The following is a 25,946-nucleotide window of genomic DNA, read 5'->3' on the forward strand; positions in this document are numbered from 1 at the left end:
CAAAAAACATTGTACGGGTCAAAATTATCGATTTTTCTTTTATGCCAAAAATCATTAGGATATTACGTAAAGATCATGTTCCATGAAGATATTTTGTAAATTTCCTACCATAAATATATCAAAACCTATTTTTTTATTAGTAATATGCATTGCTAAGAACTTCATTTGGACAACTTTAAAGGCGATTTTCTCAATATTTTGATTTTTATGCACCCTCAGATTCCAGATTTCCAAATAGTTGTATCTCAGCCAAATATTGTCCTATCCTAACAAACCATACATCAATGGAAAGCTTATTTATTCAGCGTTCAGATTATGTATAAATCTAAATTTCAGAAAATTGACCCTTATGACTGGTTTTGTGGTCCAGGGTCACATATTAAGTATCCTGTAAAGCTATAGTGTGTGTGTATATGGCTACCAAAATGTCAGATCAGTTTATTGTGTTACAAATTGAAAATTTGCTGAACAAGTAATCTGTAGTTGTCTCAATTAATTTATTTGCTTAATGAGACACTTTGCATATAGTGAATGAACAAATTCAAACTGACCAAAGTAGTGTAACTTGGGACAATAGTTGAGAGTGTGACAACACTGTAGCATATTACTGCGTGAAAAAATACCTACCGTTTCACTTGATATTTTTTTCACAAATAGTTGGCAGTATATACTGCACAGCATTCAGTGAGTTAGTATTTTATTCTGAACATATCCTCTCTAACACACACACACACACACACACATTCAAGGGGGGCTCCCGTCCACAGGCCTGTCAAGCCCAGCCATGAGTGGAAAGTCAGTTTTGCCCATATGGCATATGGCGTCTCACTGCTGCCTCTTTATATGAAATACTCAAGTATTCTCCCATCCAGCCACCCACCCTCTCTCTCTCTAACACTGAATGACTCATAGCATTACTCCTCTCTCTCTCTCTCTCTCTCTCTCTCTCTCTCTCTCTCTCTCTCTACCCCTCCTGCTGCTCGTGATGCCTGGAACAAAGAGTAGTGACACACACACACACACAGATGCCCGTGGGGGATTTTCTCTTATGGTAAAGCCAGGACTTAAACACAGGTCAGTAAACAACTCCGTGACAGCACAACAAAATAGGACAAAAACAGGTGGCAGATGTAATAGGTGTGTGCATGAATCTCGTGTGCTTCATGTTTATCCAGCCTTGGCTCTGCCTGGGCTTTCTTTTCTGCACATCATCATCATGCTCGGAATCCTCAATAGCTTTTTTAATCAAATTTCTGCAGGGAGCAGGAAGACTCCCGGGTCATCGAGTCGTGTCTAATTCGATATGAGTACAGCATGCTACTGGGTCAAACTTCTTCATACTTTATCAACCTGAAATGAAATACGCACTTGATGATATTCCCGTTTTCCTTCTGTTTTGCTCCTCTCTAAGCACAATTTTAATGCTTGTCCTCTACAAGCATTAAAATTGTGGTATGGGGTATACGAGATATACGAGGGTATACGAGGTATACGAGGGTATGGGAAAGAATTTCTTTCTTAATTTTACCATTTCTAAAGACAATTTTGTGGTTCTTGCTCATGCAAAACTAATTCTGAGTGGTTGGCGGGGTGTTCTGGACTCTTAAAAATAAAGGTTCCAAATAAGGGGCTTTCGTAGCAAAGCAATAGAATAACCAGTTTTGGTTCCCCAAAGAACCTTTCAGTGAAATGTTCCAATACAAACATTCCATGGTTGTTAAATGTTCTTCATGGAAACATAGATGCCAATTAAGAAACTTTATTTTTAAGAATGAAGAAAGATTTTAGTTCGCCAAAGAACATTTATTTTTTTCTTTTTCTTTTGTTTTGAACATTTTAAAAATCTAAAAAAAACTTTTTCCACAACCTTTTGTGGAATGGAGAGGTTCCAATCAAGATAAAAAATTAAAAAAAAAAAAAAACAGTATAGTTTACATCAAAATAGTCTCCTAAGTATGCGCTATAGGGACAGCAATGGTTGCTTTAGCAAGGACAGTATATCATTTAAAAATTAGCTTAAGTTGTAGCAGCTACCGGGTGTTTGTTGCTCAGACATTTTTTGCATCACAGAACGTCTGCGCCAATGTGATTGAATTTGACAATCTACATTTAAACTTGAACCTCCGTCTCCTCCTACACAAAAAAAAAAAAATCTCTAGCACTCCATTAGGCATTCATGCTTGACATCTGTCTATGTTCTGCCACTATTGTGAATGGAGGAGCCCATTGCCAGATCAGGGTGGGATCCCCCAGCGTGTGTGTGTGTGTGAGGTAGAGTTACGCAGAGCTTGCTCCTTTATTAATGCTCCCTCAGGAGTGACGTTACTAAAGCGCCTGTAAGCGTGAGAGCAGCTCCTGTTGGCACCTGCCAGCTTGTGTTTTTGCTCTCTGCCATAGTGTTTTCTGCTGTGGTGGTGTTGTTTATTTTGTGCAGATGGGAGACAACTGTATTAAATGTGAAACAATGGGGAAACTATTGCCTCCAAGCAAGGCTGTTGATTTGATTTTAACATCAAATGCTCTACAAACACATCGTGTTTTCATGTACACAGTGAAATGGTCTGTTATTGCTGATTACCTGTTCTGATTGTTTAGATGGAATATTTATATATTTACCTGTTTGTCCCAAACTCACTTACAATGTCCACACAATACACTGGACATTGATGGTTTTACCACTCTTATAGTTAAAATAAATGAATAAATTAATATATTTTTACTATTATTAATAATTTTAAAAAAGTCATAAAAAGTTGTATTATTTTTTTAAAGAAATTAATACTTTTATTCATCAAGGGTTCATGAAATTTATCAAAAGTGACAATACACAGTTACAAATGATTTCCATATTAATTAAATAGTTTTTTTTACTTTATAATTATTAAAGAATTGTGAAAAAAAAGTATCAAGGTTTTTCAACATTAATAATAATACGTGTTTCTCGAGAAACAAATCAGCATATTAATGCATATTAATTAATTAAATTAAATGCATATTAATTAATTCAATATTAAAATGATTTCTGAAGGAGCATGTGACAATGAAGACTGGAGTAATGATGCTGAAAATTCAGCTTTGATGACAGGAATAAAATATTTTTAAATCTTTTCAAAGAGAAAACTGATATTTTAAATTGTAAAAAAAATTCACAATATTTGCTGTTTTTACTGTATTTTTGATCAAATAAATAGAGACTTCTTTCAAAAACATTAAAACACTTGCTGTTTCACAAACTTTTGAATGGTAGTGTAAACACATTCCTACCATGCTTAAATGCAACTTGATTTGAAATATAATCTAAATGTTACACTTTAAGAGCTTACATTCTTGAGCCAAAAACACACAGAGCCACTGTAGATATTAGTTGACTGTAACCTGTATTCGGTTACTAGAAATTTTGCTCTGGTAAGTTTGACACGTGACCCTCCCGTCCATACCCAAGGAAAAATCTCTTAACGGACATGAAGCGCTGTAGCTGATCATAGTTCCTGCCTCTGTTTCTTTTTATCACCGTCTCTCGCTCATCCTGCTGTTGGTCCGCCGAGCAGGATGGACGTTTCGGAGCTGTGCTAACTCTGATTGATGGCGGAGGAGGGGAGGACGAGTGTTAAACCTGCTCGTCTTCTCAGAGTAATTAGCATCCAGCTAGCGGTTCCATCTGTCTGCCCAGGCCCTGTTTAATTAATGAACTTTCTTCTCCTACCTCCTCAGGCTGCCAACTCTGGGAGAAAGCTGTTAGCCCTCTCAGGTTATCCAAATGGATGTCGCTTCGCTTTTTGTTTGTCGCCCGTGCGCACAATGAACGCGTTCGCATTGATGAGCCGTGTGTGGGTTTTGTCTCTAGCGCTTTGTCCATAGTCTTGTAAAGGGAGTGATAATGAGCAATTCTGGCAAGCTTGGGCACTTAAGTGTGGGAGTATTTGAATGTACGAGAGCGCGTGTTTCCAGAGCACTGTTGCTTTTGTTTTGTTTGTGTTTTGTCTCCGGCTCATTAGAATGAGATTGCCTGCGGCAGCGGAGGTATTCTTCGCACGATGGTCTTTCTCAAAAGATCTCTGGCGTCTCGAGGCTCGTGCGTGCCAGGATGTATACGCGTTTGTTTGCGGGAGAGGGCTTTCGTATCTTTGTGTTTGCGTCTTCACGCATGCCTGATTCTCCTCTCACTAATCGTCACGGTTGTTCAGCGGCGGCCCTCGTTAAAGCTCATCTCTCATTCGGGGGGATTCTTTGTCTGAGGCCGCTGCTGATAAGAATACTGCCTCTAGGGCTCTTGTGATACTGAAATCCTCCAATGGTGAGAAAGAGTCTTCAGTCGGTGAATATCAGCAGTGCTCTGATTGCCATTCAATCTCCCAGAGCTCACGCACTCATTTCTGGCTCTCCGGGCCTGAATGAAGACTGCCGGTGAAGACTGCTTATCCTCTCTAATGCCACACATATCCAATTCTTCCCTAAATGTCACTCAAATGTCAGCCACCATATAAGCCGCCGACTATATTGTACGTCCCGTGAGACGTTTTTTCTTTGTTGTGTTGTATTTGTAAATCAGCTTTGACGCTAATTTTACAATAATAGCACACTACAACAAATAAAGTATAGGTGTATAAAGGCCTTTTTTTCGTAAATGAGAAATGACTTCTCATGAGGAATATTCTTGGGTATTGAGTATGACCACAGCAAAAGTATTTAACCCTATAAAGCCAACTTTATCATATTTAATACACAAATTGCTAAGGCCTCTAAATGATCGACATGATCAAAACTTGTACACAATCTACTGCATGCTGTGTAATTGTACAAATTTTAATCTTTTTGCTGTGAAGTCTTTACAGATTTTTATAAAGTAAACGCAAGATCAACAATATTTTTAGTAATATTTCAAAATGAACACTTACTGGACTGAAGCAGATTTGTTTTACTTGATTATCCAGATGAAAAGTCTCAAATATGATCATCGGGATTTTGAGGAACGTTTATTTGTTCATCGCTCAATCATCATTGTATTGTTTTGATCATAAAAATAAGATACATTATTGGAGATATAGAGTGAGAACAAGCATTTTGATCGGACAAACATTTCTTGGTCCTACGCCTTCCACACAATATATAAATACAGATAAATACATTTAGACCACTTAACTTAATGATTGCTATTGGGATGTGAAGAGACTTTAAACCAGCATAACAAACAATGTTTCTGAAGACAATCACCTATTGCACCTTTAACATACAAGCTATCAGAATTTCATCTTACTTTTTGGCCATATAAATATCAGCACCAAATTGCAGTTGTTTTTTCCTTTTTGAGTATGAACTCCACATTCTTACTATGTCATACTAAATGAGCCAAAAATATTGATAGATCAAATATGATACTCGACCAAAAACAAATTTTTTACACTTTATATAAAGTTTCTATTAACTGTTCCATTTCATTAAATTCTATATTATATATCGATTTTTGACTGTTATTTCATATGTCAGGCTTTACAGGGTTACGGTAATACACTGTCCATAGAAACGTAGCAGAAAAGCAGAGAGCACCACAAATAAAGTGTCTGTTAGGCCCTGTCGCAAATAGCACGCTTCATGTGCACTTAAGTCTTGAGGACTTACAATGGCCATTGCGTGCACATGTCCGTTAAGTCCACGAGGCCGTAGGGTGTGCCATTCATCATTTTAGCTTTCAGAAGGGTGCTCGTGAGCGCCCCCTTTGCGGCAGCTATGCGCCCTCGATGCACACTTCTGCAGAGCCCACACTGAGGCGAGCTCCGCAACTTGGAAGCTTGGAATACAGCGGGGATTTAGGGTGCCATTTAGGTCTGGGCCTTGAAAGTGCACTCAGTAGTTGTTTAGCTAGCATTAGCATTGCTGTTCCTTGTGTACCGATGCCGCAAAGTTGTTACAGTAGATGCTGCACTGCCATCTATCAGCATGGAGCAGCATGAACTTCTTTTTAATAATAAGTGTGTTCTATTATATAATTTTCACTATGCTATTAGCATATCTAGAGAGGCGGCAGCCAATGAGTGTGAGGATTCTCTCTGACATTTAGTGAAACAGCGCGGGTCACGTCATTCCAACACGGTGAGATACACTGAGGGGGCAACCTGAAACATACATAAGTAAAACTTTTTTGCAAGTTTTGCAAGCTTCAAATGGTTGCCTAACTTTCAAATTTTATAATAAAAAGTAGTTTTTCTGAGTATGCAGAGCTTGGTGCGGTTGTTTGACTGTGCATCCGGGCCACAGAGGGCTGCTGCTTTAAAGACTACAGCGCTCTCAGGGGCCGTTTACACGATGTTTTCAGCCAAAAACAGGAAACTTTTTATGTGTTTTGACTGTTCGTTTACACGACAACGGCGTTTTGGGGACTGAAAACTGATGTTTTTGAAAATGGGTTTCAAAGTGCAAGTTATTTTTAAACGCCACAGTTGTCGTTTCTGTGTAAACACCCAAAACAGGAATCTTTGAAAACGGTGATGTTATGTGCGTGCGTAGTATGCGTTAGGTATGTAGACATGCGCAGTACGTGTCGATTTTAAAGGCAAGCACGCACAAACATACACAACAATGGCGGAGTACATACTGTTGTTGCTGCTCAAGAGATTGCTAACGCTTCTTCAGCAAAGTGTGGATTTACTTCACCAATAATACAACCAACAGCGGAGACGCATCATATACACACAGCAACAGGTACTGTTTACTAACAAGGTGACAGCGCCAACTACTGGCCTGGCATACGTAATACAGCATTTTTGGCCGTTTTCGTGGATATGTGTAAACGCGAATCATTTTGAAAACTTTGTCATGTATAAGTGAAACTTTTTTAAAACGCAAGGGAAAAACGTTTCCATTTTTGACTACATCGTTGTCATGTAAATGTAGCCTCAGTCTCCAGTGCCCCACTGGCAGATATCTTTAAAGAGGAATTAGTTGATTATTTATAAGTTGGCCAATAATACCACTTTAAACAGTTCAAAGGCAGAGACGGCTCCTCCACGCGCTGCCCGCGATTGTTCTGAGCTAAAGGATGTCCTTGTGTTTCTCCATTTGCATGTTCACACAAAACGGAGTCTCTGCGAAGAGGATGGGCGAATAAACAAAACAACAGCAAAAACCACAGAGTGACATAAAAGTGTGCATCCTGCTTTTTTACAGTCTGGCTTTGATGTGGAAATGGAGGTTCTTTACATTGTGAAGTAGAAGAGTGCAGTTTGCTTGGTGAAGGGCTAAGCTCTGCTAATGTTCCTCCATCAGGACCTTACGCTGGATGCCTGTAATAATGTTTCCTGTGATTCCTATTAATTTTCTTGTTTAGGAAATGCTCATTATAAGGTAGTGCCTCAACCAGAGACCTTTTCACTTTTGAGCGCCTGTTTGGAACTTCATTACGTGTCTGTGATTGGTTTTATTTTTGCTGCTTCTTTTGGTTGCCAGACAATCCAGCATGTTGCTGAAATGGAAGCAAAAATTCATTGTGATTTGCACGTCTTGGTTTCAAACGCTTCATACATCCTTTTAATTACTGTGGCAGAGCCACTACAGATCTATAGCTGTTGTCATGTATATGAGTCTTATTCACGGTTGGTGCACAAAGCTGTGAAGTGAGGATGAGGATGACCGGAAAGTGTCTATAGCTCCCCCTCCACACCAGCCCATAGGTTTTGTCTTGATCTCCCCAGAAGTATGATGACAAAAATATTTTTCTCCTGCAATTAATATCACAATTTCTTCATCTGTTTGGTGTTTTAATGTTTTTATTCTCTCTTTTAAGTGAATTTTTCATCCGGTATTGTCAGCTAAATGCATAGACATTGTGCGTGTGTGTGTGTGTGTGTGTGTGTGTGTGTGTGTGTGTGTGTGCGTGCGTGCGTGCGTGTGTGTGTGTGCGTGTGTGTGTGTGTGTTTTAATGCTCACCAAGGCTGGATTTATTTGATCAAAATACAGTAAAACATTAATATTTTGAAATGTTATTTTCATTTTTTCTATTTTAATTTATTTTAAATTACTTTTATTCCTATGGTGCAAAGCTGAGTTTTCAGCTCCTTCACTCCAGTCTTCAGTCTGCAATGTTTTCAACCTTAATAATAAGAAAAACATGTAAATCAGTGTATTAGAATGATTTCTGAAGACTGGAGTAATGATGCTGAAAATTTAGCTTTGATCACAGGAATAAATTACATGTTAAAATAATTTCAAACACAAAACAGTTATTTTAAATTCTTATAATATTACACAATATTGCTGTTTTTACTGTATTGTTGATCAAATAAATAGAGACTTCTTTCAAAAACATAAACATAAAAAAACTTACTGATCGCAAACTCATCAAATAAATGCAGCCTTAGTGAGCAAAACAAACATTTAAAAATCTTAATTATTCCAAACTTTTGACTGGTAGATTGCTCTAAATATGTCACAAATGTTGCATCACAGTAACATAGTTGGATCATGATTTTTAATCCCTGAAACATATTGTGTTGTATTCTTTCATTTTGATAAAGCACAAATATAATGAAAGTGTACACAGAAGCTAAAGTCTGCCGATTTAGATGACATGCTGCTTGATTAATTTATTTTATGATTATGTAAACAAACATAAAACAATCTAAGGATCAGTGTATTCAAATATAGATAGGTTTGCATTGCCACAACACTGTAATTGTGCAGGAAAGGAGCCCAGTTTGTTGTAGGAATGAAGTGCAACATACAGCTGCTCCAGCAGTACATCCATAAGATGTATTTACATTTTAAAGACAGCCTGCATGCTTTCTGATGACAAGTAACATTCCCAAATTGTGTGTTTGAGCTCTCTTTATGTGGGTGTTGGGAGAGCACATTGTTTAAAGAGCCAGTGTCTGTGGCTAAGTGAATGGGATTTGTGCAAGCACACTGGGTCAATGCGGGCCCTTTATTAACCCTAGAGTCACTAGCTAATGTCATTGTAGGAGGACCACCTGGTGTGGAGGACACTGTACAGTCAGCTGCTGCTGAAAGCCACTGAATGCCTTGGACCAGGTGCCGGCTTCCACATCCTGCTTAATTGTTGTCTCGTAATAGTGCGCTTGACTGCACGGAGCGCCTGCAGGCAGATATTACCAAAAAAAAGTGAAAAGAGAAAATGGGAGAAAGAGTTGCTAAACCAGAAGTCTATTAACCATTTCCCCCCATCCCCACTTAGATGCATTCTCATTCATTTCTAATTGTTCAAGTTGTTGTGATCAAAATTTCATAGTGATACTAATTCCAGGTGTATTATTGTTAACTAAAACCATAAGCTTTTCTACTTGAAATAAACTAGCTGAGACACAAATAAATACAAAAAAAATAAAAAACTTAAAACGTTAAGCTTTCACTGTTAAGGTTTCACTGAAATAAAGCTTTGCTTTATTTCAGCTAGTTGCCAAAGCAATATTTATCGTTTTCATTTAGTTTAATTAATGCATTAAAATAATTACAACTACAACTGAAATAAAATGAATAAAACTAGCATGCTTATTTCAAGTTTTTAAAATTAAACAAATAAATAAAAAATAAACAATTCCATGTAGCTTTCAAGCATTCATCAGTACATCACAATTTTTTTATTACAGCAAACTATATTTTATAAACAAATTACAAACAAATAGAACCAACGAAACAAACTGAACAATGAAAAATTATGTAAACGGTGTCTTTCAAATATTCAGAACCAATATCAAATACTCAAGCATTCAGAAGTTAAAACTATTAAAGATAAACTATTTATATTGTTGTTTTATCTTACAAAAAGAACAGAAAGCTGGTCAACTCCACATATTGGACATTCACACATCAGGAATGTGCAGAACTACATTTTTTCAAACTACACATTTTTATGGACTAGTTGTGGATTTCCTGAATTACTAATGATTCGTGAGAGAGTTATGTGTAGTTACTGTAGGCTGGTTTCATGTTACCGGACCCTGATCAAGACTAGGTTTAACCTAATACTACTCGTGTCTGGATGGTCAAAAACAGAGCAAAACGTTACTGGACGCTGGGCTAATCCGCATGACCCATCTCTATCACACACACGTCGCAGTGTCATGGTCTTCATTTGTGGCCATTGAAACGCTTAACTATGTAATTAATCTTTGACTGTCATTGGTCAAACTGTATTGGTAGCATGTTGCTAATTAAAGGGGTCATATGATACGATTTCAAGTTTTCCTTTCTCTTTGGAGTGTTACAAGCTGTTCATGAATAGATAAGATCCCTAAAGTTGCAAAGACTAAAATCTCAAACCAAAAGAGATATTCTTTATAAAATGTAAGACTCGTCCACGCCCTCCTAAAACGTCTCATTCAAACACGCCCTCACATGTCTACGTCACGATGTGGGAAGATTTGCATAACGCCACCCAAATGTTCACGCAAAGAAAGAAGGCGTAACTTTATTGTTGCTGCCACCGCCGCCGCCATGTTGTGAAGACTCTGAGTGTTTTGTTGCGAAAGCGAAAATACTTTGTTTAGCCTTCTAAAAGAGGACACGACTAGAAATCAGTGGTTAAGTTGTATTTACAACACTGTTCCAGAACAGTTCAACCCAAATATTCAGATGTGTGCAGCGCATTTTATGGAGGACTGTTTCCTGATCCTGGGAGAGTAGACTACAATGCCGGCAGTTCTGACTCACAGCCTGTAAGTACATTTTCATATTTAAAGGATTTGCCACTGACGATTCAAACGCGAGTTTTTTGGGCAGTGTAGAGTAGCACTTGTTGTTTGCCATTTCTCCGATCACAAATGCAGACATGGCGTTATGTTTACACGGCGCGATGCAACGCAACGCGTAAAAAGACAGTATAAGTCATTATAATCCATAATTATGTCCCCACTGGATGCAACGAATGCCTTGTTTATAATGAGTTTTATTGGTTTTGTCTCGTCACGCCAGGACACGGTATCACAGTATGGTAGGGGCGTAACATTTCTGTCACACGCTTGAGGTATTCGGCCAATCACAACGCACTGGATAGCTGGCCAATCAGAGCACACCTCGCTTTTCAGAACGATGAGCTTTGTAAAAATCGACGCGTTTCAGAAAGGCGGGGCATAGAAGAGAAACAATAATGTACAGTATGTGGAAAAGAATGTGTTTTTTGAAACTTAAACCGCATAAACACATTGCATTACACCAAATACCCAAAATAATGTTCTTTTTAGCAACATCATATGACCCCTTTAACAGAGTGTGGTAAAGGCATGATTTAAAGCTGATATCACTGATACTGTAGAAAGACTGGTATAACATTTTTATCACTGGAACTAGCAGTAGATTGTTGGTCCTTGTCAGATTTTGCAGCATTGTTCAACACCTTTATTAATTTGTCATGCATTTGTCTGATACCTTACAAGAGGATCACAGATTCTCTCTTCCAATCCACGTCCATTCAGAACAGCATGTTTAGCTGATTATGCAGCACCCAATGCATATTCGTGTGTGAATTAATCTCATTGTCTCGGTGAGGAGGGCTTTATAAATACTGGAGCTTTTTATCACAAAGAGCCCTGTGTGTGATACAGAAGAGCTCTTCAAAGAACCTGCACTGCCCACCTCTGACTTGAGATGCGTCTGCCTTGATGGCTCCATCTTATTATATCTTCTTTTAAAAGCGCTGCTGTTGCCAATTGCCTTTTATAGTAGCGGTCTGTTTGCTTGATTATTTCCCTCATTGCATGTCACATTAAAGCCTTTACCAGTCTGTGACTCAAAGAGTAAAAAAGCTCCATCTGATTGGACATCCGACAATCTGAATTTGTTAAATCATTTATCAGGAAAATTATTACTAAATCTTGCAACACAGAGAAAAAAAATTGTTTAATCGATTTGAAGGATTTCATTGCCCGTGGTTTGTCGCAAGAAGGTTTGCAAAAGTGACTTTTATGCTCTACGTTTTACTGACATTGCCATTTATTGACCAGTGACCAAATTTATAGAGACGCATCCAAAATCCAGTTTGCTTTGTTCCCACTTCCTGGCTCTTTCCACAGCGTCAGAAGTTTCTTAAAGTGCCCCTATTATGGATTTTTGAAAATTACCTTTCATGCAGTGTGTAACACAGCTCTAAGTTAATGAAAACATCCTGCAAAGTTTTAAATCTGAAAGTGCACCGTGTATAAAGTTATTGTCTCTCAAAAGAAAGAGTCGACTCTGAATCATTTAAATGAGTCGTTTTTAAAACAAATCCCAAGCCGTTTCATGTTGACGTCAACATGAATCATTAGCATAATGCCCGCCCACTTGTAGCTCGCGCAGACCTGGGAAAACTTGAACGCCCCCTCCCTCAAACACCATAGTGGATTCCTGTGGATAGCATCATGTCGAGAAGACACTGTGCTCTGCACTATGAGGGTAAATTCATTTTTACCCTCTGATTTGAAAATGCTAATTAATTCTTTGCCACTAGGTGCCGCTTTTGGAGCGGTAAAAATAGCTATTTCCCCGGTAACGGCTGTACACAAAGCAGCACTGTGCTTTATCAGGCATTACAGGCATGATGAAATGAAAATGAAATCAACCAATTGGACCAATCACCGCAGATTAGCGTCACGCAAAGGAGGGATTTGGAAAAATTCATCGTTGAGCGAATCGTTTGGGAGTCGTTGAGCAAATAAGGTAAAAAAATAAATGCATATTATAAGACAATGAAAGCGTTTTTTGACCTTGCATGCATGTTAACATGTTGTTTGGGACTCCCAAAACCAAAATATGAACCTTTCATAACCCATAATAGGGGCACTTTAAGCATTCCTATCTCAGAAATGCTGCATTAAAGCTTTTAGAGTGTTTAGGTCGGACTGGAAAACCGCTGAGTCACATACATCTCACCTCACTCAACAGCTCCCCTGAGATCTATAATATGAGTGCCACCTGTATCACCCCGGCAGATCTTTCAGTACGCTGTGACCCGTTAACCTCTCTGCATTCTCCCTGTATGCCGACAAGCCCTTTCCCTTGACCCCTAGATCAGATCGATACTTTGAGCGCCGTAGGCAGAGGAGCCTTTGTGTGTCATGCTCAGGTAGCACAGAGAAACCGCAGACGTTTGATTTAGAGCCGTGGTAAATCTGTGCTCAGACTCGGCCGGCCTGGCAGCTCTATGTGGGAATCTGCATGGGCAGTGATGTCACGCTCGTAATTCTGCGTCGCCGCGTCTCGTCCTGAGATGGATGCTGGAGAGGTGAGATGTGGAGGGTGTGAACGTCCCCATGGAGGTTCAATTAACCTGTCTTAGCTCCCTTTCCTGTCCCCTCAGCTCTGGGCTCTGGGCTTAATTAGCCTCTCTTTAAAGTGGAAGATGCACGCACACACACATATATCCTTCAGAAGTTGACATTACTGACTGAAAGACGAGGGACACTTTCTGATGCTTCCCCACCCTTGTTTGTTGTAGTTTGTCATCTCTCTCTCTCTAGCTCGCTCTTGCGCTCTTGATCAGTAATCATCATCTCTTTCTGAGAACAAGCTGACTAATGAGACGCCAGGGCCTTGAGCTAATGACAAGCACATCAGCAGCATTGTTTCACTCGTCCCTCCGGAGTTCTCCCTCTCTTTCCCTCCCCCATCCATCCCATAATCACCTCACACCTCCTCTGGGCTTTTCCACCGAGACGTGCTTTGCGCCTCCGTCCAGTACCGTGACAACAGGTACCCTTACAGCGGTGCCACAGGAAGCCACCAATCAACACCTGCTATCCCATGGGCACCGGAGCTGACAGTAACTGGCTTCGAGTCCATTTGTGAGGAAAGAACTCTCTCTCTCTTTATCGGTACATCTCTCGCTGCTAGCTCTTCCCAGATGTGCTTTTCGACACACTTTCCTCCATCCTTTAAAAGCCCTCATAAATGGTTCATTAGTTACAGAAGCGATACTTGGCTTCTTTCATTGGCGGAGCATTTAGTGTCTGTTTTGAGTTCATTTAGGGCTAAGTAGACTTCGGTAAATGCTGCATGTCATGCAAGTCATGCATTTACAGTGTAGAGTAGTGCGGGAGCTGCATGTATGTGTATGTGGATTTTTTCGTATTTCGTATCCGATCTTCGATTGCGGTGAAACATTTGAACTTTTGCGGCTAGGCCATATGTAACCGTCTGATAGGACGTGATGTAGTCTAATCAAAACTATGAAGTGCACATTTTTTGCACTACAACGTTATTCTATAAACAATTTTTTTCCTCATATTTTTTATCATATTTCAGATTTTTATTATTATTATTATTATTACTATTATTATTATTACTATTATCCTACCATGTTTTTTTTTGTGTAGATATATTCATCATTATCATTCATCATTATTCATTAATTTCACCATAGTGAATAAACAGAGGGTAACTAGTTCACAACCAGTTTGAAAGTTATATGCAACTGCCACTAGGGGGTAAAATGAAACGAATGTCAGAGATAGTGAAAAGGTGACTTAAAACTAGTGCTGTCAAGCGATTAATCGCGATTAATCACATCCAAAATAAAAGTATTTGTTTACATAACATAAATGAGTGTACTGTTTATATTTATTATGTATATATAAATACACATATATAAATACATATTAAAAATAGGTATATATAATATAAATTATGAATATAAATATATACATGTAAATATTTTCAAAATATATACTGTTTGTGTGTGTATTTATATATACATAATAAATATACACAGTACACACACATATATTATGTGAACAAAAACTTTTATTTTGGATGAGATTAATCGCGATTAATCGTTTGACAGCACTACTTTAAAAAAGTACATATATTTTTTTGTCATAGTTGGGTAAACTTCTATAGCAGTCAATGGTAGACTACCACAAATATATTTGTTTGCATTCCCATTTGCTAGTTTTTCCTGACATTCCTAAAACAAGGAAAAAATAGAGAGAGACTGAGGCTACGTCCACACAAAGCCAGAGCTTTCCCTATCCGATCTTTTTTTTCCCCTCGTCTCAAGAAATATCTGCGTCCACACGAAACCACAAAACGATGTAGTATACATGCCAGACCAGTATGTGGCGCTGTAATTCTGCCACAGAGATGCGCTAAAAACGGAGAAGTAGTCTTGGACTATGCGCATAAACCTTGCACGCGATATACAAACAAACATGGAACAATACATTTATTAATCTGTGTTAATGTTAGTTAATAAAAAGACAATCGTTCAGTGTTTGTTCATATTTTTGTTGCTGTTACGTGACGTAGCGGTGTCTGACTAGGGGCGAGACGTGGGCTGATGACGTCATCGTTTCAGAAAATATACAGATTCACTGTCCCAAAACGCCAGATCCGTGTGGAAGTAAAGCCTATACGATACAAAATGTATGTGTATACAGCTAAACGCGTCTCCGTGTGTACGGGGCCTGATAACGGTAGTCAGAAGAGAGAACAATGTCAAATTTCCCGTGACTCCCATAAACACTGTTAGAAACACCCTCACATTAGCATAACTAGATTTTTTTAAGTTGATGCACAGGTAATATAATACAAAGTATAGTGTTATAAATGTACATATATATATATTTTTTTTTTTTTATAAAAATATTTTAAAAACTTTGGAGGATTTATGATGCTGATGACCATTGAAACATGTCATCACAGTCTTATGAAAAGGGTCCCTGCAAACACAAGGTATATGTATAAATAAATTTGGTCATCAGAATAACACGTCCAGATTTTTCTTACACTGTATGCTCAGGTTGCACATGCGCTTCAATTTTTTGCACTAATTAGTTAGGTGGGAAAGCTGGCCTAGCCTATAAATGGATATATAAATGGATGAGACAGAACAGCGTCAAACTACTAGAGACAGCAACAACGAATGACGCCAATGTTGGCAAGTGCTTGTGTGAGGAGGTTAAGAGATACACACAACATTTTTATTGCTTATAAAGAGAAATAGTACAGACACAGTACAAAGATTAGCATTGCTAGTGTGCATGTGTCAAGCGACTGTGTTCACACGCACTATCAAATGGAGTATACTATGAAATATTGTGACTGTACACATATGCTATGGGTTTGGACAAAATAATGTGAACAACACCCATTATTACAGGGGTTGATCATTTTTGCAGGCTACAGGAAAACAAATGCTGTTATTATCTTTTCCTTGTCTAGATTGTGTCAAAGTATTATAAGCGGTGTTTTCAGCAGTTTAGTACAAGCACTCAATGAAATGGTTGACTTGTCAGACTTCCAAAAAATCGTGAATCCCGTTTAGCAGGAGCGTCTTCACGATTATGACTGTGAACATGAAGTATGGCAATACTTCAGCAGCAAAGAAGAATAGTGGGCAAAACTGAAAGTGAATGATAGGGTCTGTCGATCACTGAGGAGGATAGTATGTAAACCCCACAGAACTCAAAGTGTCAGCACACCTCAACATTCACCTTAAAAACTCTGCTTCCTCAAAAACCAACCACAGAGAGCTTCACACACAGAAATCAGTCTAACTACCAGCTGGTTCTTTTTTCTGCTGAAATTCTGCTGAAAACACCAGATCAAGCCCCTCTCAGTCGGTGGTGGTGATACTATGTAATCAGGAGTGTAGCTGTGACCGTGGAAATGAGTCTGTTTGATCTGACTGATGGTGTCAGTGCCTAATTAGAGCAAAAGTGCAGCAGGAATGCAGAGAGGCATCTGTATGCAGAACATTCCATTCACCGACGGAGAATGTCAGCAGTTCGCTCGCTCGGACAATATCCCAAAAGCAGCGGGGCATTTTTTTCTTCTAAACCAGCCAATTATCCTCTTCCCCGGCTAGACGGCAAGGTCAATGTGATTGGTCGAGGTTAATGGCTGGTGCTTGGCTGGAGTGGAGGTTGAGCATGCATGGTCACTCTCCAGTTCTTCAACTTCTCCATCCTCTCACAAGAGCCCATTCAGAGGCCAAATAAGAGAGGGCCGAGCAGAAACGTATTGTTAACCTTTGCCGTGTCTTGATAGTGACAGCGGTGAAATGACAGAAATTTGCATTTGCTCTTTAAACTCTAAATGCCTGTCCTTAAAAGTTCCTGTCCATCATGTTTATTTGTAATAGAGGTTAATTAAAATAACATTCTAATAGCAGTGTAACGAGGAAGACCTTTGATGAACAGTGAACAGTCCCTTTTTTAGTAAAATATTACACTGTTTGTTGTACAGAGTACCTTTTTTCTTTTCCTGTGTTATGTTTTAGTCATTTCTTTATTCCTTAATAAAACTAATAAAAATCCATAAAACTAAATGTTCTAAATTTAAAGTGATATTGACTCTCAGTTTAAAAAAAGATGATTACAGAAGTGTAGTGACAGTGAAAGTTTGTGGGCATTCCTACGTTTATATTTAGTTAATTCTTCTATACAAAAATAGTTTTAAGTTTACTTATTGTTTTAAGTTTTCTAAGTCATCTTACTAATGGTGGGTGAATAAGCAGTATTTTATAGATGGTTGCATCACTGGTAGCCTTGTGTGTATTATGTGAAAGTTACCAGGTTTTGACTTTCAACTTGACATGCATGACAGGAGTTGCTTGTACACTACGGCTCAATAGTTTAGGCTTTTTGTGCTTTTGAAAGTAGTCTATTCTGCTCACTAAGGCTACATTTATTTAATCAAAAATACAGTAAAACAGTAATATTGTGAAATGATTACAAATAACTGTTTTCTGTTGAATATATTTGAATATTTAAAAATGTAATTTATTCCATGATGACAAAGCAAAACTGAAAGCAGAAAGGACATCGTTAAAATAGTCCATGTGACATCAGTGGTTCAACCGTAATAGGTTTGGAATGACATGACAACGTACGGGTTTGGAACGACGTGAGGGTGAGTAATTAATGACAGAATTTTTATTTTTGGGTGAACTATTCCTTTAACAGCAAGCAAGAATGGTGCGTGAAAGAAATAGTGTAGCTGGCATTAGTGAGGGGAACATTGTGACTGTCGCAGCTGCTTCAGGCTCTGCAGTTAAACGCAGAAGCTCAGCACAGTGGCCTGTCCTCAGGCTAAAACTCCAGAGGCTCCTTATGTTTCAATTACGGCCTCCATCTCTGATCAGACCTCGCTTTTCTTCAGCTTAACCAGACACAGCAGTGCAAGGTCTCAAGCCTCTGTTTGCTAATCGACCCCTGCGATGCTAATAAAACACTAAACCCAACTTCAACGGCTCTAGCATTACACCTCTTTCTCTTCCTCAGGCCTCTGAGATAGCATGTCCATCTGTGCTCTGTCACAAACCGGTTCCATTTTATCAAAGTGCTATGTTGGTTTTAATTTAAAAAATGACTGCGTTTAAGCTTTCTGAATAAATGTTTACAGACCTTGGTCAGGGGAGACACCATTTTCTTGTTATCGATCGCCAACAAAACACTGAAAATATGTCTAAACAAATTACACTAAATAAAAAACGCAACAAAAAAAAAATTGTTGTTGGGGCCAGATTTATATTAAGTGTAAAATTCGTAACTGCTATTTTCTAACTTAAAAATAAAGTTACGAATATTTTATATTTAAAAATAAATAAATAAATAAATAAATAAAAATAATCAGAATATTTGTATGTTTGTTCTTAAGATAGTTCTAAAAACAAAATTTATAATGATGAATAACCTTTTAAAGTTAGGAGAACCTCCAATTTTAATCTTAATTTTTAAAATGATTTCATGTTTGATGATTTTATTTCAAACAAAAAAAATAATAACATACAAACAAATTCTTAAGAAAATTTTGAACTACTTAGAATTTATTTTAAGAAATTTCTTAACTTATTTCTTAAGATTTTGCTGATATCCACATGCATGTCTATCCCTCGCAGCCTTGTTTTCATTCATGTCACACTACATATGGTGTCTACTCTGACTAAAGTCCATTAACAGGACAGTTTTGTCATATTTCATGATGTAATCTTAACCACAGCTACTTTGCTTCTACCCTGCATCATTTGCTACTTCCCTATCTCCATGAACATGTTAATGACAGATTTCTGTGTATTGTCAAACTGGCATTGAGACCCTGAGTCAGCGGTGTTATATCCAGGCTGAGGTGTCCTGCGGGGTGAGATCTTTTGTTGTGTGTGGACAGAGGGGAGGGGTTTCAGGGTGGGATGGGTTCAGAAGGTGGTCCCAGGGGTCTGGCCCCTGAGCTGACTGCTAATAAGAAGCCATCTGAGGCCCTCGGAGTCCCTGTGCAACTTGAACATGGCCACTACTGCCACCTGACCTTGGCTTTGATCTGCCAAAGTGCTTGACCTCTCAATTCCCCACTGGCCACCCCTTACCATCTGGACAACAGCACACATACTCTTCATCTCGCTCTATCACCCTCATGCACACGTCAGAAAAAATTATCATTTCATGATGACTGATTTGGGTGATATAAGCATATCTGTTTTAGCACCATTAAAATAATCACTTATGTGTGTAGAAGTGTGAATTATCTCTTTTTTTAGGATTTTTTTGGATATTATTTAGACTATTTAGCTGAGTGTGTTTTTGTGCTGGTTTAGGCCAGTGGATAGCTGACTCCTGAAGATTTTCATATTCTTCATTTTCTGTGCAGTGGTTAGTAGTCATTTTTTTCCTTCAATTGATCTTTACAATGCCATTGTTTTCTAACCTAATTAGATGTATGCATCCTATTTCCTATGACAAATTATTAGATGTAATCAACTAATATCAATGCTTTAAACAAATGAATATTGAGATAAGAAAATGTAAAAACAACTTCACACATATTGATTTGGCTTCAAGAGCAAAGGAAGTGACTACTGTCTTTATAAATGAAGCATTGAATTATTGCCTCAACCAATTAGTTAAAAAAAAAAAACGCAGATTCATTCAGTAGTGAAAAACCACTGTGTTTTGCTCAGAGACACACAACGATTCTGCTGTGGCTTTGTTTTTGACTATTTTTGTTGGCCCAAAAAAAAAAAAAAGAATATTGAATAAAACAGAATATTGAGTCAACAATATAACTCACAATACCTCTTGTTTATTGTACTGTTGAATATAATCCATCACATTTTTAATCTCACTGATATTTGGGAAGAAAACCACACCCTTGCTTGTAATATTGCTTAACCCTATGAAGCAAAAACTCATACAGGGCTTTTATGAATTGCCCCCATATATTGGATTTTGAGGTCATTCTAACTGTATTAAAGGGATAGTTCACCCAAAAATTATGTCATTAATTACTCACCTTCATGTTGTTCCAAACCCGTAAGACCTCTGTTCATCTTCGGAACACAAATTAAGATATTTTTGATGAATTCTGAGAGCTCTCTGACCCTCCCATAGACAGCAATGTAATTACCATGATCAAGGTCCAGAAACGTAGCAAGGAGATCTGTAAAATAATCATGTGACATCAAGGGTTCAACCGTAATTTTACGAAGCTACGAGAATACTTTTTGTACGCAAAGAAAACAAAAATAACGATTTTATTCAACAATTCGTCTCCTCCGCGTCACTGTAGTGCCATTTTGGAGAGTATCCACTGAACATAAACAGCGTATGCTATTCTGTGTCAGCTGCGTCTGCTGTATGTTTCTGGACCTTGATCATGGTAATTACATTGCTGTCTATGGGAGGGTCAGAGAGCTCTCAGAATTCATCGAAAATATCTTAATTTGTGTTCCGAAGATGAATGGAGGTCTTACGGATTTAGAACGACACGAGGGTGAGTAATTTTCAGAATTCAATGACAGAATTTTTCATTTTTGGGTGAACTAACCCTTTAAGCTAGGCTACATCACAATAACAGCATGCGTTCTCGAGGAATGTTGCATGTTTGGCAAAGTGTGCAATATACTCAATGTCTGCTTCAACATCATAAAAACAACAATTACGATATCATTGTAGACGATCCACATCCTCACACCCCTATTCTCGATTCAGATTCGTACTCGAATCCAAATGTTTCCCTACCAATTGAAACAATCTTTTGTTGATACAGTATTCTGCTTCAGAGTGTTCTGGTTGACGACCCAGTTGAATAGATTGTTTTGGACTGTTCTTGAATACTCAGTGTGTCTGTATGCTCCCCCTGGGCTTCTGCTCTCGACAGCCTTGAATGCCTCGCCTTTGTCACCTGGTGCACCGTGAGGTGGCAAAGTGGCCTCCAAAAGAGTGGAAAAAGGGCATTATCTGTTAAAACCCCTCAGCAAAATGCTTAGAGGACATTTTTCTTTTCCTCCAAAGTGGATTTGCTTCATCTGTTTTTCCCTCTCTGGTGTAACAGCGCTATTGTACTTTTTGTTTACACACTTTTTTCCCCTTTCTCCCATCTACGCACAATCTGACCTGTGCTCGAATGAGGTCATCACATTATTTTACATGGCAGGGGGATGTTAAATTTGCCCTTTTGACACCACATCCCTCTCTCCAGCGCTTTCTAGAACATTCTGTGTAGATGTTCTGGGTGCACAGAGCTTTGGGAGTCATGTTCTTGCGATTAATGCTTTCGGAAATTCCCACTATGCTTCGTTAGCATGGGACTAGAGTGTTTTCCATCGCAGGTGCTGTAAGGGTGACTTAGATTACAATCACGTTGGGAAATCCCTAAACTTCAGATAACTTTCTTCTCATCGACAAATTGTGAAGGCTCCCGCTCGCCTGCGTAAAATACAGAATTGCCCCGTGTTTGTTTTTCTGTTCTGGAACGGTGTCATCCGAGCGACATCTGTCTTTTCCTGTATGTTTCGTTCTCCCTGCTTCCGACAGAGACGAGCGCTCACTGCGTCACTGTCCTCTGCTTTATTGAATTAATCCACACCACCGTCATCTAGCCCAACTCACGCATTCAGCGGAACAACCTGTGCCACAACAATTAGAGAAACCCGAGACGGAGAGGAGATGGCAGACAAATCATGCCAGCAAAAGCAGCTTGATTGTTTTGACTCCTGATGCATAGCTGTCTATGCCTTTCTCATACTATAATGTTCAATAAAGAACAAATCCCACATCTAAACACCGGCATACATTTATGCAAACAGCTGCCGAGTCTACGCGGCATCACGAAAATCAGAGGTGTGCCAGAAGCCGCAAACATCGTTTAGGCGCAGATGAATGTACGATACGTAATGTGCTGCATAAATTTGTTCAATAGATGAGAGGTTAGGTTTTTTTTTTCATCCTCAGGAAGTGGGAGTGCAAGTTGGCCGATGGCAGCGGTGACTCCGGCTGAGGTCAATATTTGTTTTAGGAATCTCAATAGCTGAGCCACGCTTAAGTCATCTGCATCTCTGATAATGGAACGCCATATGGCTCTGTTGACCTAGTGGGATCAGGCTTATTATCCCTTATTCTCATTCCTCTCTCTCCCTCTGTCCTCTAGTTCACGCACATACACTTTTCTTTTGCTCCCATTACTTAACGCTCTTTACGTCGCTGTGACGCCAATTCATATTATTCCTTTTTTAACGCTTCCATTTTTAGTTTTCATTCCTGTCTCTTTACTGTAATGTTGTCCATGTTTCTATAGCAGCAAGACCTGCCATTTTTAGATGATTCTCAGAGCAAGTGCACTCAGACTTGCATGTACACATTGAGAACGTTGCGTGCCGTGCTGGTCGTTTTGATTTCAGCGATGGCCGGTTTTATTTTCAGACTAATGTGCATAAAGTTTTTCTTCCAGATACATGTGCCCCCTCCCTCCCCGCTGTGTGTTTTTAGCAGAAAAGCATGCAGAAGTGAAGCAGATTGCTCTCTCCTTGTGTGCAGCCCTCAGGCTCAGGTGCCTGTCAGTGCTGGGTTCAGACGGACCTTTTCAACAATTTGTCACGGTTGCCTCAGCCCCTGCTGCGCCGGCACGTGGCACACACACACACATACACTCACACACACACACAGCCAGCGTGGTCATGATGGAGTGCAAAGGCCTTGGCAACAGCCTAGCGCCTGGCGGAATAAGCAGCCTCCCTAATGAGATGGGAATGGCATCAGTGGGGCCCTCCAGAATTTCAGCAGGCAGGCATGTGGCCCTGGAACGCCCCTGCCTCCACTCCACAACCTATTCATTAGAGCGCACACACATGCACGCTATATATACATATAAATACAGCAGTACACACAGATTGTATGCCTGTATCAGTTTTTGAGTGATTGCCAGGCTTGCGTTGGTGTGTATGTGAACATCAAGGCAGAAACACCTGCTCGTGCGTTTGTTTGGACGGTTAACGGACTGTAGCTGTAACTGAACAGGTTACGCTCACCATGTGTGTAATGGCTTCAGGAAGATCTGATTTGTTTCATCTGCCATAGTACAAGTGCCCACACTATTACATGAATTTGCCATTTGCCCTGAAATGCCAACTGGAATGTGCCGGACCCTAAAGCAAAGCTTTAATTAAAGCGAACCGTAATAAACTTTTTTGTTGTTTGTTTTTGGGTCCTTTCTCTGAAAGCCTTGTGCTACATCTCCTTTTTAATTCATTTCCCCTTATTATTTTAGCTTCCTGTACATGGGGAAAAAAAGATTAATATTCTGTCATCATTTACACCCTCATGTCATTCCAAACCTTGTGTGACTTTCTTCCGTGGAACACAAAAGGAGGTTTAGTAGTATGTTCACACTGCTGCTTTCCATGAAGTCAAAGCATATGCTGTCGCCAAGCCTTCTACGTTATAATTAGGGCTGGGTATCGAGTTCGATACTTTTTAGGCACCGACCGAATTGCCTCGATACCATCGAGTATCGAAAAACGTCTCGTCGTTCGGTACCAAATTTCGATACCTAAGGGGTTAATCTCTCTCATCAGCGTCAGTGAGCCAATAAAGGCCCGGGTATACTTCATTTTCCGCGTTCCGTTCCGTCTCGCGCTCAGCCGTGTCCGCACAGCTTTCAAAGTAAACTCAACCGCGGATGAGTGCAGACGGATGAGCTCAACACAGGCGCAGTTTGACTTGCGCTCTGTCTCAACTTTCACCTCGCGCATACGCTGTTGTACACGGACCGTCCGCGCGGTCTCAAAAAATTGCCTGCACGCGGACGGGGTGCGCGGCTGTCCGCGAGACCTCCTGATGACGAAAATGACGTAATGTGGCCGCGGACGGCCGAAGTATACTTTGGCCTTAAGCCTGCAGCACTAGCCGGTGTGTTCGACTAGAAGAGGTGCGGCGCAGATCGATCAGTGTTTGACATCCGCGAGAGCGATTCGAAAGCGCACGGAGCAGTCTGCTCTCTTTACCCCTACCCTTACCCCTAACCATAGCCCATAACAAAGACATCTCAAACAATGTCATCTTTGCATTAAAAATTACATAACTGAGCGAATGACACTTTGTCATGACAGTTGTCATAAACATGCATAAAAAACCTTCATATTCATGACATGTCATGTCATGATTATGTAGGTGTCATGTCAGTCTTATGCACACCCCTTCAAGTAAAGTGTAACCGTTTTTTTTTTTTAAGATAATGTAATCTTGTTAAAATTGATTTCATAAAATTGGTATCGAAAAAAGTATCGTTCAGGAACCGGTATCGAAGTCAAGGTATCGGTATCGATATCGAACATTTTTTAACGATACCCAGCCCTAATTATAATACACACTTTTAAGCTCATTACGGTTTATTTTAATAATGAACTTTTATTCAGCAAGAATGAATCAAATTGATCAAAGTAAAGAAATTATGTTTCAAATGCATTCTGATGCATACAAATGCATACATTTTGACCTCTGAAAAATAAAATGTAAACAAAATGTATAAAAAATAAATGTATAAAATGTCACATGTCACTTTTCAACTCACTTCTCTTTAATTTGCAAGCAGTTCTGAACATCTTAATAGGCTTGTACAGGCGTGTTTGGTTCTGGCTTCTTGATTCACCATTTTTGAAAATGAATGCATGAATTTTAGTGTGTTATTCTTTAGTGTGTTCCTCACACAACTTGTCTGAATAACTACAGAGTAACTTTTTTTTTTTTTTTTTTTGAGTCTGACAGCATTAAAAAAAATATTTTTTTTTTTTTGATGATTTTTTTTCTTCCCAGTCTTTCTCTGTGCTGTTGTTCGATTTCCTTGATTATCTTTATGGTCCCATCGTCCATTCGTTGTTGCTGGGTAATTTCAAACGCTGTGTTGATTTGCTGTTATGTAAATGTGATGTTCCTTGACGGGCTCTCAGTTATGAGGAGAGGGCTCTCTATCTGGAGGCCATCATTCAGAACCACAAGGAGAACATGACCTTTGAGGACTTTGCTGCCCAGGTCTTCTCGCCTTCCCCCAGCTACTGGCCAACGGGAGGTGCAGGTGAGACACTGTTTCTGTTTTTATTTTCCTTTCCTATTTCCTGTTGTTGCTAGCAATTTATTTTACCATCCTGTTCTGCATGTACATACTGTGTAGTAATTACTACAATTAGGCAGTAAGTGAATCTAACCCTAAATCTAACATTAAACCACGTTACTTTACATATGGTGCATTCTTAAGTACACTGCAAGTGCACATATGCTCAAATAAAGTGCAACTATTTTGTTTTCATTTCACTGTCCCATGCATCATTGTTCCGCTGTTTATGAAATTTGGAAATCTCTAAAATGGGTAGATTGTCTGGTACAGTTACTTTTCAGATGCCCTGTCAGCTGAGAGTGGATATCTAATAATTACATGACTGGAAATTCATTGGCAAACCAGTGTGGGAACCCTGGATAACAGTCTGATCAGTGTTATATAGTATATTGTCATTTTTATTAGGTTTTTTGTAAAATGTCTGTATAGTTAAGTTTAGTTTTTTAGTTTTAGTTTATTTCATTTTTGTTATTTTAGTATGTCAACTAAACCATAATGCGAAATTTTCCCTTGCCAACTAGCTGAAATAAAATGAATTTGAGGTTTTTCTTATATTTTATTTAGTTTCAGTTAATGTTTATTTTATTTCAAGCAGTATATATATATATATATATATATATATATATATAGCTTTTTTTTTTTT

At 38.9% G+C, this 25,946-nt stretch overlaps 1 protein-coding gene across 1 annotated transcript in view; it reads left to right on the plus strand.

The window, feature by feature from the left end:
- LOC107687934 (ral GTPase-activating protein subunit alpha-2-like) overlaps nucleotides 1–25,946 on the plus strand; it is a 202,091-nt gene that overhangs the window by 168,675 nt on the left and 7,470 nt on the right. Inside the window, exon 40 of the mRNA XM_016485423.1 lies at nucleotides 25,140–25,264. Coding sequence (XP_016340909.1) covers nucleotides 25,140–25,264 — 125 coding nt within the window. The remainder of the gene's footprint in view (nucleotides 1–25,139; nucleotides 25,265–25,946) is intronic.

The sequence above is a fragment of the Sinocyclocheilus anshuiensis genome, unplaced genomic scaffold (assembly GCF_001515605.1).
Source record: "Sinocyclocheilus anshuiensis isolate Anshui unplaced genomic scaffold, SAMN03320099.WGS_v1.1 scaffold421, whole genome shotgun sequence".
In the NCBI taxonomy this organism is placed as follows: Eukaryota; Metazoa; Chordata; class Actinopteri; order Cypriniformes; family Cyprinidae; genus Sinocyclocheilus; species Sinocyclocheilus anshuiensis.